General features: G+C 39.1%; 1 protein-coding gene across 1 annotated transcript in view; it reads left to right on the forward strand.

The window, feature by feature from the left end:
* LOC131778916 (uncharacterized) overlaps positions 1 to 11,572 on the forward strand; it is a 34,904-nt gene extending 23,332 nt beyond the window's left edge. Inside the window, exons 10-24 of the mRNA XM_066171136.1 lie at positions 300 to 447; positions 1,042 to 1,109; positions 1,487 to 1,726; positions 2,284 to 2,431; positions 2,539 to 2,606; positions 3,134 to 3,370; positions 3,902 to 4,049; positions 4,289 to 4,356; positions 4,703 to 4,939; positions 5,178 to 5,319; positions 7,207 to 7,383; positions 7,755 to 7,943; positions 8,744 to 8,914; positions 10,017 to 10,316; positions 11,286 to 11,572. Coding sequence (XP_066027233.1) covers positions 300 to 447; positions 1,042 to 1,109; positions 1,487 to 1,726; positions 2,284 to 2,431; positions 2,539 to 2,606; positions 3,134 to 3,370; positions 3,902 to 4,049; positions 4,289 to 4,356; positions 4,703 to 4,939; positions 5,178 to 5,319; positions 7,207 to 7,383; positions 7,755 to 7,943; positions 8,744 to 8,914; positions 10,017 to 10,316; positions 11,286 to 11,572 — 2,628 coding nt within the window. The remainder of the gene's footprint in view (positions 1 to 299; positions 448 to 1,041; positions 1,110 to 1,486; positions 1,727 to 2,283; positions 2,432 to 2,538; positions 2,607 to 3,133; positions 3,371 to 3,901; positions 4,050 to 4,288; positions 4,357 to 4,702; positions 4,940 to 5,177; positions 5,320 to 7,206; positions 7,384 to 7,754; positions 7,944 to 8,743; positions 8,915 to 10,016; positions 10,317 to 11,285) is intronic.
* Positions 11,573 to 12,792: the final 1,220 nt, after the last annotated feature.

A 12,792-nucleotide genomic window follows, 5' to 3' on the forward strand; every position in this document is an offset into this window, starting at 1 on the left:
AACGATGCTGTCGATATGGCGCGCAAACGCACCTGCCAATAACGATACAGTCATCGTCGAAAGAAATTGATTACTGTACATACACACGTCTATTCTTCCGTTTGAAGTGCACTAAATACTACAACTATTCAAATAGTTATGGCCTAACTTTCACTTGTATGAATCATTTATACTTAGACAATAAGACAAAAAGTAATACAATCAAATATTCAGTTGATAAAAAACTACTTGACTGCCAATTATCCATGCTAAGGAAATCCCTTATGATCATACTTCGATATATTTTGGTCTCCCTTTAGATATACTACGGCAACAACGACCAAAACGGTGTTGTGGTAAACACTTTCATGACACCGATCGAGGCTCGCTTCGTCCGTCTTTACCCATACGCCTGGCATGTACACATCTCCTTGAGAATGGAGCTCTATGGCTGTAGTTTAAAACCAGGTTTACCATCAGGTGATTATCATAATATTTATTCTCGCTCTTAATTTTTTCTGTAATCTTCGTAGCGTCTTCATTGTCTTTGGCTTTAGGGTACAGATACGGACAGGGAGAGTGTGACTTCTTACTTTTTCTTACCGTTATGAAATTTGATCAGAGGTTAAGGAGGCCTATGATTATCAGCAGGGAGAGTCATTTTTAACCCTTTAAACCCCAAAAGTGATTCACATGTTAACTCTCCCTATAATATCTATACCACATCCAGTAAACAGGTTTTGAGAATACTCAAACTTATCAGGTTACAGTTGTTCTCCTGATCTAACACTAAATTCTCATCACTTATTTACAAGAAATTTTGTAGCAGCTAGAGGGGAGAATCGACAATCAGATCTTGAGATTTAAGGGGTTAACTGAGTTTGGTATTATGTATCACGAAAGCTCACTTGGTGCTCATGTCATGAAATAAGTTGAAAATTATTTACCCGAAGATTATCATAAAGGGTGAGAAGGGGGCACATGGTTTGGATTTTACGGTGCTCTTATACATATCTTGGACCAAAAGTTTTGAAAAAGAGAAAATGATAACTTTTCCTTCAGAGTGCGCAACACCTTTGGGTATGGAAAAAAAGGTCATCCCTGACTATGCCATAACAGCTTCAACTGAGGTAAGAGCTACGGAGAAAAAATTGCTTTTACAGATAGAGGACTCTCCATTTCCTTTTGCAAACGATATTTATATTGCAGTGCTGGGAAGAAATCATAATTTCAAGTATAGGACGTACCTTATGTCTGTGCTTAACGAGTGCTGAAAGCGAGATCATTTAGCTTTTTCTTAGAATCATGCTAGTGGCAATAGATACACGTTTGCCTCAACATTTTATGAACGGTTTGTTGAAAGAGCCGTTGCATTTCATATATGAAATAATTCATTGTGGGATGCAAAAAATATGGCTGCTAATGGAAAGACTGGCGGTACTACTGGTTGGGTAACATTTATCGCGCACTTTCGAGTGCTTAACTTATCTTGACTAATTTTCTTTAGTTTGGTTCAGCGTATGGAGCCTCAAATGCCAGGCTGCACCTTATCAAAGCGGGTCACGGAACGACTGGTGCATGGTCTGCAAAATCAGACGACAAATCACCATGGGTTCAGGTGGACTTTGGGAAGATCAAGAGAGTGACGAAAATTGCCAGTCAAGGCCGCTCAGACTACGCCCAGTGGGTGACCAAATACAGGGTCTCGTACAGTACATTTGGAAAAACGTTTACGCTTCAAGATCGCGTAAGCTACGACTAGATAACATGCATATATTTTGCATTTTGATAGGGTTTTAAAAATACATGCTACTTTAGTTCCTTGTGCTGTATTATTCTTGGCTTAATGATCTCTTAGTTTTAATTCTAACCACCCCTTAATGCAGAAGAAAACTCGAATTCAACCCATTTTTTTTTTGTTTTGTTTTATTTCAAGATATTAAAATGCCGTCAATCTTTCTCTTTCTCTGCGATGGGAGAGAAAATCATATACCATTATTTCCGAAAGACTTCTTTCTTTAAAGAAGTTCAAAATGGGTCCGTTATTTTAAAACACCAATTTATCGTGGATCACAGATTTGCAATTTGTTGGTGTTTTCATTGAAATTCGTACCCAAAAAGTATGCCCAACAAACTTAAAGTGATCATTTTTTGATAATTTAGAACACCATATGAACATTATAACCTGAAATGACTCTCATCACTAAGTTACAGTAACATCTTCCTGTCGATGGGCGAAGTTTTGCCTTTCCCACATCAGAATTTTTGCAAGTCCGCCGGTACAATTGATTTGGATCCTTACAGGTTTACCAAGCTAACAGTGACCAGAACAGCGTCGTTGTCAATTCTCTCGTGAAACCCATCGAGGCTCGTTTCGTTAGGATAAAACCTGAGGAATGGAGTAACCACTGTTCGATGAGGTTTGAAGTATATGGATGCGACGTCTCTGAAGGTGAAATTTCATTTTTTCAGTCATCACACATTTATGAAATCCCCCTTTGATTTGTTTATCAAACAACTAGTGTTGAAAACATGACGTATTGATCTCCATGTCTGCAGAATGTGTGACGCCACTCGGACTGACCAGTAAGAAATTACCCAACTCGGCAATAACAGCCTCTTCCGAGGTAAGTATAGCCTACACTATTCCACTCCCTTGCAAAAAATCCTCATAATCAACGCGCCAATTTTAAAGTTATACTTCTCTCTGATATATCCAAAAGGAATTTGACAGAGAGTTCCTTTTTTCCGTACATCATTAACCTTGGGAGCATAAGTTGAGCATGTCTTTTGCTTTATGATTTATGATTTTCAAATGATAACTTCAATAGCAGGAAAATTCTCCGTCGCGTATCTGTTACCCACAACGTGATGGGAACAGATAGGGGCCCAGAAAGGGCTCCTCTGTCTTTTCATACTTTATCACAGTAGCTGTAATTCACTCAGTCTGTTATTCATATTTAGACGTTTATAGCTGTCAGAGTGAGTTTAGATAGAGAAAGAGAGAAAGAGTTGTGATCGACTAGTTGCGACCGGTGTCCCATGCCACGCTACATTGGTAATTTTCTCGTCTTTGTCATGCAGAGATGAGAAATATGTAGGATGTGTGATGCATATGAGAGGCTCTTACGCTTATTCCCTTTTATATTGTCAGTGGAATGGAAACCGTGGGGCCAGTACTGGAAGACTCTACTATGTATCAACTGATAGGAGGAATGGGGGCTGGTCTGCCCAAGTTAGCAATAAAAGGCAGTGGTTAGAAGCAGATCTAGGCGAGACGACCATTGTCACTATGGTGGCAACTCAGGGACGGTACGACTATGATCAGTGGGTAAAGAGCTTTAAAGTGGCTTACAGCAAGTATGGAAGTCATTTTGAATTTCAAGACAAGGTAAATACTGACATAATCAAATACACGACCTCAAGAGTTCTCAATCATTTTGATCTCGGTAAAGGCCTGGAACGGATCTATCTGTTTCTTTAAGTATAATTTTTTCTCAGACCTTTTTGTATGAGGGTATCTGTTATCCTAGTTAAATGATATGAGTATGCCATTTTTTAATAGCTAAAATGAAGAAAAAACTTCATGGAACGTCCAAGATGACAAAATTCATGACCTTCTGGGTGCTCTGACACAGACGGATTAACCAAGGAGTTTGGCCCATATTGGGATTTAAATATCTTGTGTTGATTTTATCTCTTTAAAGGACTTTATACGTGTAAAATTTTGTATTACCAAAGGGACGAATGGAACTGCTCTCGGCCCGAGTTCTGTGGCGTCTCATTATTTTTGCCGAGTCTTTTTAGACAAGTGCCCATTTTATAATTCATTGAGGTCAAAGATAGAGCATTTGCAGTGCTTTAGTTTCACTGAAAAAAAAATTTAGGGAATTACTCTAATAAAAATTGCCTCACGATTCAGGTTTATGATGGCAATGCAGACAGGAACACCGTTATCGTCAATAAGTTGATTCAACCAATCAAAGCACGTTTCGTTCGCCTCTATCCTGAGAGTTGGAGTGGGCATATTTCCATGAGAATGGAGCTGTATGGTTGTGAAATCTCCTCAGGTATGCTGTATGTGTCAGGCTCTATCTTTTCTATGATCATTCAAGTTGAAAAAGCCTTTACGACTCTGAATAGAAACCACTGAGATGGCTTCGTTAGCAACAAACAATGAAAGTTTGGGTCTCAAAAGACGTCAAATTTAGTCAGACTCATGAGAATGCTGTAAACGATTACTAAGCGTTCGCATTTAACCGATTCCACGAATTGAGGTGAAGGAACCATGATATTTATATCTCGGTAGGATGTTCTTCACCATTGGGAATGGAGGACAAAAGCATACTAGACTCAGCTATAACAGCATCATCAGAGGTAGATCAGTCCAAAGCTACAGGCTTAACCTAAGCCTCAGCCTGCCTGTTACGTATCTACGTTTTGCCTCGTTGAAAATAAATGTTTCCCCTCAGCCATGTTTGTTTCTCTCGTCTTGTTTCTTCATTGAATGAATAAAATATTAGGAAGATTTCATTAAGTGATGATACACAGGTTATCTAGTGTCCACCCTATCCCGTTTTTTTTTTTTTTTACTTTTCTACACGCTATCCAGTCCACAGTTAGCTATCGTGGCTTTGTCAAGCTAGAATTTGATTTAAAAAGAAATTGAAGATAAACATGAATTTCTTCATTCCTGTCTAATTCAAATGTATCTTTTCACAAGTGGGACATCAACCATGGAGCGAACAATGCGAGAATCTACCACATGGCTGGAGGTTCAAGAAAAGGGGCGTGGTCAGCGCGGAGAAGCGACAAAGAACCATGGATTCAAATCAATCTTGGTAAAATTGTGGAGGTGACCAAAGTAGGGAGCCAAGGTCGTCAAGAAGCCGCTCAGTGGGTCACCAAATACAAGGTGTCTTACAGCACGGACGGTCATCACTTCACATCTCAGAATCAGGTGAAACGTCAATCCCTTCCAAGATCCAATTACTAATAATTTAGGCGACATTATACAAAGAGTTATTATTGAATTAACGCGAGTATCTTGACAAGTTGTAAAGAGCTTTAACGACTACATGAAAGTGTTTCATTAATCTGGCCGACAAATCGGTAGGATTCCCTCTTTAGATTTGCTTAATTCACAACAGTCCTATACCAATCTATTATAACTAACTTGAGTTAAACTACGATTTCAGGAATACTTTGGGAATAAAGACCAGAATACCCTCGTCATCAACGATTTAATCCAGTCAATCAAGGCACAGTATGTCCGAATCCTTCCACAAGAATGGTTTCAGGTTGCTTCGATGAGAGTGGAATTGTATGGCTGTGTTTCAAGTAAGATAGAGAAAATAAACACTTTTGGCGAAATACAAATCACAGCTTAGTTTGAGGTGACTGCGAACTAACTGTGGTTTTTTTTTTTGTTTTTTTTTTGGGCGAAGAACCTGTAGATGGCGGATACTCCGCTTGGGGACCGTACGGTGAATGCAGTAAACAATGTGGCGGAGGTGAACAAACTCGAAGGCGCACTTGTACCAACCCACCACCGGCACACGGTGGCAAAAATTGCGCCGGTCTGGGACCAGACTTTTCAACCAGAGAATGCAACACTCAAAACTGTCCAAGTGAGCGCTTTTACTTTCAAGAGCTACGGATAGAGGCTAACTGGCCTCGGTTTTAACTTAACACTGCCAAGAATTTTTAGGACATTTTTTTTTTATATATGAATAGCACTTACAGGTTGTCCAAATTTCTTTTCTTCCGAATTAAGGCTTCTTTCGGCATTAGAAATTCATATGTTGCATTCGAATTGTGTGTGGTTCAATAAAATTACACTGCCTCTTATTTCATTCCCAGTTGATGGCGGTTTTAGTAATTGGCTCGAATGGAGCGATTGTTCTGCCACCTGTGGTGGAGGCAGCAGAGCGCGCAGCAGGAAATGTGATAACCCTGTTCCACAGTACCAAGGAAAGAATTGCGTCGGACTCTCACTGGAAACAGAGGATTGCAATGAGGAAGAATGCCCCAGTTGGTGTTTCTCACTTATACTTGATATATCATTATTATTATTACTACTTTTATAATATTAGTATTGATAAAAACAGGATTTTGAGTGCAAATTTGGTGTTAATAAGCAAGAGTAAATTTTACAAAGAGAGCAAAACTACGCGAGCCCGTTGGGTAACTGCAATTTGTAGTCTTTAAAAAATTTAAAAAGGCTTATTTATACCAAATTTCACGAGAAATCTTGTTGGTTATTGTAAATAATTTACATGAAAAAGGCACCACAGTAAGTCAAGACGAACGAGATTTTGGCAACGCGCGCGCTATTTGCAATTTGCACTCGTACTACATGAACAATGCACACATTTCAGCCGATCAGACGCGCGTAATTTTCTCATTTTATTACAATTTATTAAACATTGCCTGATCAGCCATTTAATACGGGTCTTTACGTGTTTGGTTTGCTTTCGTTATAATCAGTAGAGAGATCCGTTTCATTACTTTATTTTTTTCTCCGGAATAGCTCTGTGTAAAATATTGAATGTGGAACCTTCCGAGAAGTGGCTTCTGCATGAACGTACTACATGCCAACTTGCAATTTTCAATGACAGGTTAAAGCGCACTATTTGAGCTGTAATTTTTTTGTAGCGAATGGCGGTTATTCTGCATGGGAACCATATGGTGAATGTACAAAAACGTGTGGAGGCGGAAAGCAATATCGAGAGCGAACGTGCACCAATCCACCGCCAAGTGCAGGAGGAAAGGATTGTGACGGACTTGGACCGAGTAAAACAAGTAGAGAATGTAATAATCAGGACTGCCCTGGTGAGTTTTTATTAAATTGAAACATAATAACCAACGGTAATATTTAAAAAGCAGAATTGATGAACAGAATTATGAAAGATTAAAATATATTTGATGTTAGCCTTATCGAAAAGGGTTTTAAAAGCTTCTAAAAAATATTTAAAAACGTTTTCAGGACTGAGAAGTGTTTTCATTTGTGTCAGAAGTGTATAGAGGTGAAATACTTCTGTTCCTACTGATTGAATTCTATATTAAAACATTATTCAACAAAATAAATTCTCATACACACCAAAGAATGAAAAATCGTCTAATTTTTAACCTTTTTCAAAATATTTACCATTTATACACCTATCATATGTACATATATAAGCACTGTAAGTCACTTAATCCATATTAATTCGTTGTTTCTTTAAGTCAACGGAGGTTACACGACTTGGAGTAAGTGGAGTGAGTGTTCTGCCAAATGTGGAGGAGGAACACGCAGTCGTAGCCGGGAATGCACAAATCCAACACCACAATACGGTGGGAAAGATTGTTCAGATCTGGGACCGAAGACACAGGAAGAGGATTGTAATAAGGATGGATGTGCAGGTTGACACAGTTTACTTTAATTCAAATGGCTATTTATTATTTTTAATCTTCAACTTAAATTTTCGTTCCATGCAGTCTAATTCACTCCCATGATTGTGACTGAAAGAAAGGATCCGTTTCCTACATGCACCTATACGTACTTTATATTACTAGCGTGTTGTTAATTAGCTCATGTAAACGCTGTGGACCAAGGAATACTCCTAACCTATATAGACCATAATATTGGATTTCTTAAGGCCCTAACGCCGAGAGAGCCTTTGGCTCACAGGGTTATGAAAACCGTAATCAAATTACAACGTGGTGAAAGAGTTTAGCAATGATCTAAAGAAAAAATTATGATGTTTCTTAATCATTGCATTGAATATTTCCAGTGAATGGAGGGTACGGACCATGGGAGTCTTGGGGCGAATGCTCCATAACTTGTGGAAAAGAGAGGGGCATAAGGACACGCGTCAAGTTGTGCGATAACCCAGCACCAGAAAATGGCGGAAAGGACTGTTCAGGTCTTGGACCAGATAGCGAGACAAAGCCGTGTGTACCACTATTAAAGAAATGTCCAGGTATGCATACATAAAGAAGAGTTTATAAAACGAAGACAGGCCATCTATCTGTCAGGGACAAACGAATGAAGCGGGTAAGAAACTGTGGTACTGCGTCGGTGGGAGAGTACAACAGAGTACTTTTTGAGTAATTTAGTATAATCAACTGAGTTGATAACGTAAATAGGCCAAGTAAGAGATGGAAATGTTTAAACTTATTTTGCAAGTCTACTGGGGGGGAGGGGAGCGGGGGAACACTGAGCTAAGGGTCTAAGAGTAGATAAATTTTTATGACAATTATTCGCGTGCGGCCAAAAAATGCTAATTGTAGATTTTTTTCACATCTGTTTATGGAATCATCATTATCGTTTCCATTATTGTTAACTGCGTTTTGATATTAATTATAATTTCAGCAAATATCACGTCCCTCCTAATTTGGGCAAATTCAAATTATGCTGCCATTACACAGAAATTTTTTTAGAATATTCGATTCAATAAAATAATGCAAAGAGATTCAAAGCTAACGTTTCGAGCGTTAGCCCCGACGAAGGGCAAGCATCTTTTACATTCTAAAATCAACAATTATTCATTTTCCACCAGCTGGAAATCAACAACATAGTACGATGTTAAACTAAAGACCCGACAGAATAAGTCTAAAAGATCCTGAGATCATTAGTAAGAGCAATCGTGACGGTCCTAACAGCTTATATATGTATGATGTATTCAGTTCTCTAGCCTGGTCCCTTCATGGTATTAACCGTCAATTATTTTCGCTCCATCAGTTCTAATACGTAATATGTTGCGATTCTCATTTTCTTCAGTGGACGGCGGATGGGGAGAATTTGGTGAGTGGAGTAAGTGCCCGGTTACATGTGGAGGAGGAGAACAGATCAGAAAACGATACTGTAACAATCCCAAGCCTGAAGGTGATGGGAAAAAGTGTGAAGGAGACCAACAAGAGACCAAAGAATGCAACACCAATAAGTGTGAACGTAAGTAATGGGAGATTTTTAACCTTGTCCTTTTATTATCAGTGTTGGGGACGCAGTGGCTTTCGCAAATTCACTGTTTACAAAGTACCATCAGCAATCACGACGGCGACGCCATGGAAACTTCGTCTCAAAAATGTCCATGCATTCGGCGGAAGAGTTTTCCACGTGGCATATTGTTTTTTACCGTCCAAAACGGCGCATCGAATCTCCTTTTCGGCGAAAATTGAAATGGAGCCATTAATGTCATGAAGAGACACAAAATTTCCTGTCGAAGTATTCGTTCACAGACAACAAAGCATTTGGTAATTTAAGGTAATTGTTTACGAGAGAACTGTGCGAAAATATACAAAGTTTTAAAACGCACGTGCAAAACTATTTTTCTGCCCGTCAAGACTTACATTTATCCACTTCTCGTTTTCTTCTCACACTAGTTTGCATAATGTTCATTGCCATTCTAGTCAGGAGTATTAAAAGATGATGCAAACTGTCAAGGGAACCTGAAAAACTCCAGCAGGGTACCCGGGTACCCTGTTTCTAACAACTAGCTCCTGAAACACAGGGAGTCGCAATTCTCCCGATCAGATAAGCTGCGCGTTTCGGAAGCCGAGATACACACTGACAATGTGGGTCATGAGGCTTGAGAAAGAAACGAATTCAGCGATCTCATCTCTAGTCACTATAACTCCATCTTCTTTTATGAGTATAACGACGGAAACCGCCAACCCGGCTCAAAGTTAAGCTTGAGTAAGCACAGCGGTCGAAATGACAGAAAATACGCTTTTGAAAATTATGCTGATCTTAAGCACAGCTTTATTTGTAAATCTGCATAAACGCACCAAAATAACTATTAAATGTCAACATAATTTTTTTTCTAGGAAACCGCTGTGGACTTAGTAGTCATTATTAAGCAGTCCACGCTATATTGTTGTTATATTTAACCCCAACCATTTTTACCTTCATCCTGAGGGTGTAAACCGCTGACTCTTTCTTAAAGAAGTTTGCCAAAGGTAACCTGCATTGGACCACAACTCTTTGCAAGGAAAGTAGTATTAATTTAGGGTCATTTTATGTCACAAAATAATTTTTTTCATTCCTTCAAAAGCTGAATGGAGGCCGGTTGGCTGCTTCATGAATAGCGTTCGCGCCCTCGGACAGATCCTTGAAAGAGTCGCGAGCAAGTCATCCATAAGCGCCCGCTATGCAGCATGCACGTCAGCGGCTGACAATGAAGGTGTGACCTTGTTCGGTATGGACGACAGGAGATGCTGGACTGGTGAAAAGGCAGAAAGCACATTTACCAAATATGGAACCTCAGACCAATGCCTAGACGCAAGGAAGGTACCATTAAGTGGTGGTCTGTCAGAGTCGGGAACAATGTTTGTCTACGAGAAAGACGCCAGCGGTGAGAAATTCTTTTTTCTCTCTCCAATCATATAATAACATAATAATAATAATAATCATATAATAACAATTCATCTTTTCTTTTTTCGGGAGACTAACTTGTAAAAGTGAAAGATTATATCAGGTATAGAACACGTTTTCAAATTAAAAGTACAATGGTTTCCTTGAGGAATCATTTCCGTGATTACCAAAAGCAAAGCTGGAAATGAAGTAAATTAAAATCTCTTCTCAGTCCGTCATAACAAGTGCGCTTTGCAGTCTTTCTGGCCTTGAGTGTGCGAATCACTCTATTTAATACTGAATGGCAAGTGAACTTAGTATTGACCACTTTAAGTATGAAGTAATGGTTGACAATCCATTCTGTTACCATTTTGAATGACTTATTTTTCCTGTATACGGCGTTACAGCAACAAAATCAAGCTTTTGACATTTATTCATGAACTATTTTTTCGAGATATTTTAATAATATGTGTTGGTGCGATATTTTCATTGCGCATTTTATACTCAATAAAAATGTTTACTTTTTCCTTTCCTGTTCCTGTGATAGATTTATAGTGAGTTATTAATGCGATAACGTCATAGCCTCGAAATCGTAAAACGTTTGAAACGGTTACTTACAAAAGACTTAAGGATAAGTAATTCAGTATTATTAACTGAGTTAATAACGTAAATTGACCACCGTAAAGAGTTTCAAAGCTGGCGTCCCGAGCGTTAGCCCTTCGTCAGAGCGAATGGCGAAGGGTTAACGCTCGGGACATCAGTTTTGAAACTGTTTATGGTGGCCAATTTACGTTATCAACTCATTATTAAATGACAATACTAAATTACCCTCCCACCGACGCAGTATCATGGTTTCTTTAAAAACTTTATTCCTTTATCCTTTATTCATTTCAAAGGATAAGTATATTGTTGATGTATTAAAGTATTTTGTAACGTAGATCGGCTAATTCGTCTCTTGTCTTTCACAAAGGCGAATGGAACAAAAAGGGCTGTTACATCAACAAAGGACCTATACTAGCTTTACCAGACTCATTCGATGACACTGTTGAAAACTATCAAGGAAAAGAAAACATCCTTGAAGCGTGCACAAAGAAGGCTGAGGATTCTGGCTACAAGGTATTTGGTGTTGACGACAAAAATTGCTGGGCAGATAAGAGTGGCAAAAACAAGTACGACGTTTACGGGGAATCCTCAGAATGCCGCAAAGGATCCGGCAGTGAAATTGACGGTGACATGTTTGTTTACCGTTTTGAGTAATAATTGTTAAGGTAGGTTATACTGTCATATTTAACGATAAATAAATTAGTTCTCGTGAAAGAGATAAGAAAATGGCTGGTAGTTTGGTCTCAGGGTCATGTGGTTCGTGTTTCTGACTCGACTTCTTGAGAATCATTCTATTCTCAGGGCCTTGGCCAGACTTCGGAACAAGACGAGGCAAGTTTTGAGCGCCGAAGGCGCGAGCCGCTAGGTGGGTCTGGAGGCATGCCTCCCCAGAGAATTTTGAAATCTGGAGGCTCAGAAATGCTCTTTTAAGCATTTTCGGTGGTATTTTTCATCAGAAAAGTCAATCTTGGGCCAAAATCAAGACGAGGCATTTGCCTCGTCTTGCTTCGTGTTAGCTACGGCCCTGATTCTGAAATTTGAAAGGTCGATAAGTCTGGACCTGACTTCCGTCTGTGATAAAGAGTAACTTTATTAGGGGCACTTGCATCTCAGGCAACCCTCCAACTAGGCCTATATATCGTAAAATAGGTTTCGGTTGGTGATCGTGTACATAACACTTTCAAAAGAGAAATTTAATCGTTCGTCTCACGATGTGGTCAATTTAGATGTGGATCGCGACATTTTGACTGCATACTGCTGGTCTACTTCAGGCGATGAGGTCGACTGAGTACGCATCGCCTATATGCTGAAGTGCTCAGCTTAGATTGAATAAAATTTTACGGCTGAGATTGGTGCATCTTCGGATCAGGTTTCGTTTGTGGTCCGTTGCCGTAGGGGTCTCCTGCTGATGGCCTAAACAGGCCTAGATAGGCCTAAATAATTGAAAAAAATTATAAATAAAACTAAGGATGACCTGTTTTAGACTAGCATTGCGTAAGAACCTTCCACTATACAAGTCAGTCTGATATGCAGTCTTTGGGTCACTGTACAGAACTGGGCAACTGAATTCAATTGACAAATGCTGATAAGAATGCTTTAATCATCAATTTTCATCTTTTGCAGACAAAGGAAATTAAATTCAGGAACGGACGACACATATAATGGAAGAATGAAACAGTAGTCTAGCGCCTATGTGTGGGTCTTGGCCATGGGAACAGGGTTTAGTGCACTTAATAGGTATATTAAAGAACATTGCAAAGCAAAACTTTTTGTCTAATTTTTTTTTGGTATGACCTTCAGCAGACAATACCATTATTCCGTTTCGTTTAGTGCCTACACCGCACAAAATAGATGGTTCTACCAGGATCTACCAG

Source organism: Pocillopora verrucosa, chromosome 8 (genome assembly GCF_036669915.1).
Source record: "Pocillopora verrucosa isolate sample1 chromosome 8, ASM3666991v2, whole genome shotgun sequence".
NCBI lineage: Eukaryota > Metazoa > Cnidaria > Anthozoa > Scleractinia > Pocilloporidae > Pocillopora > Pocillopora verrucosa.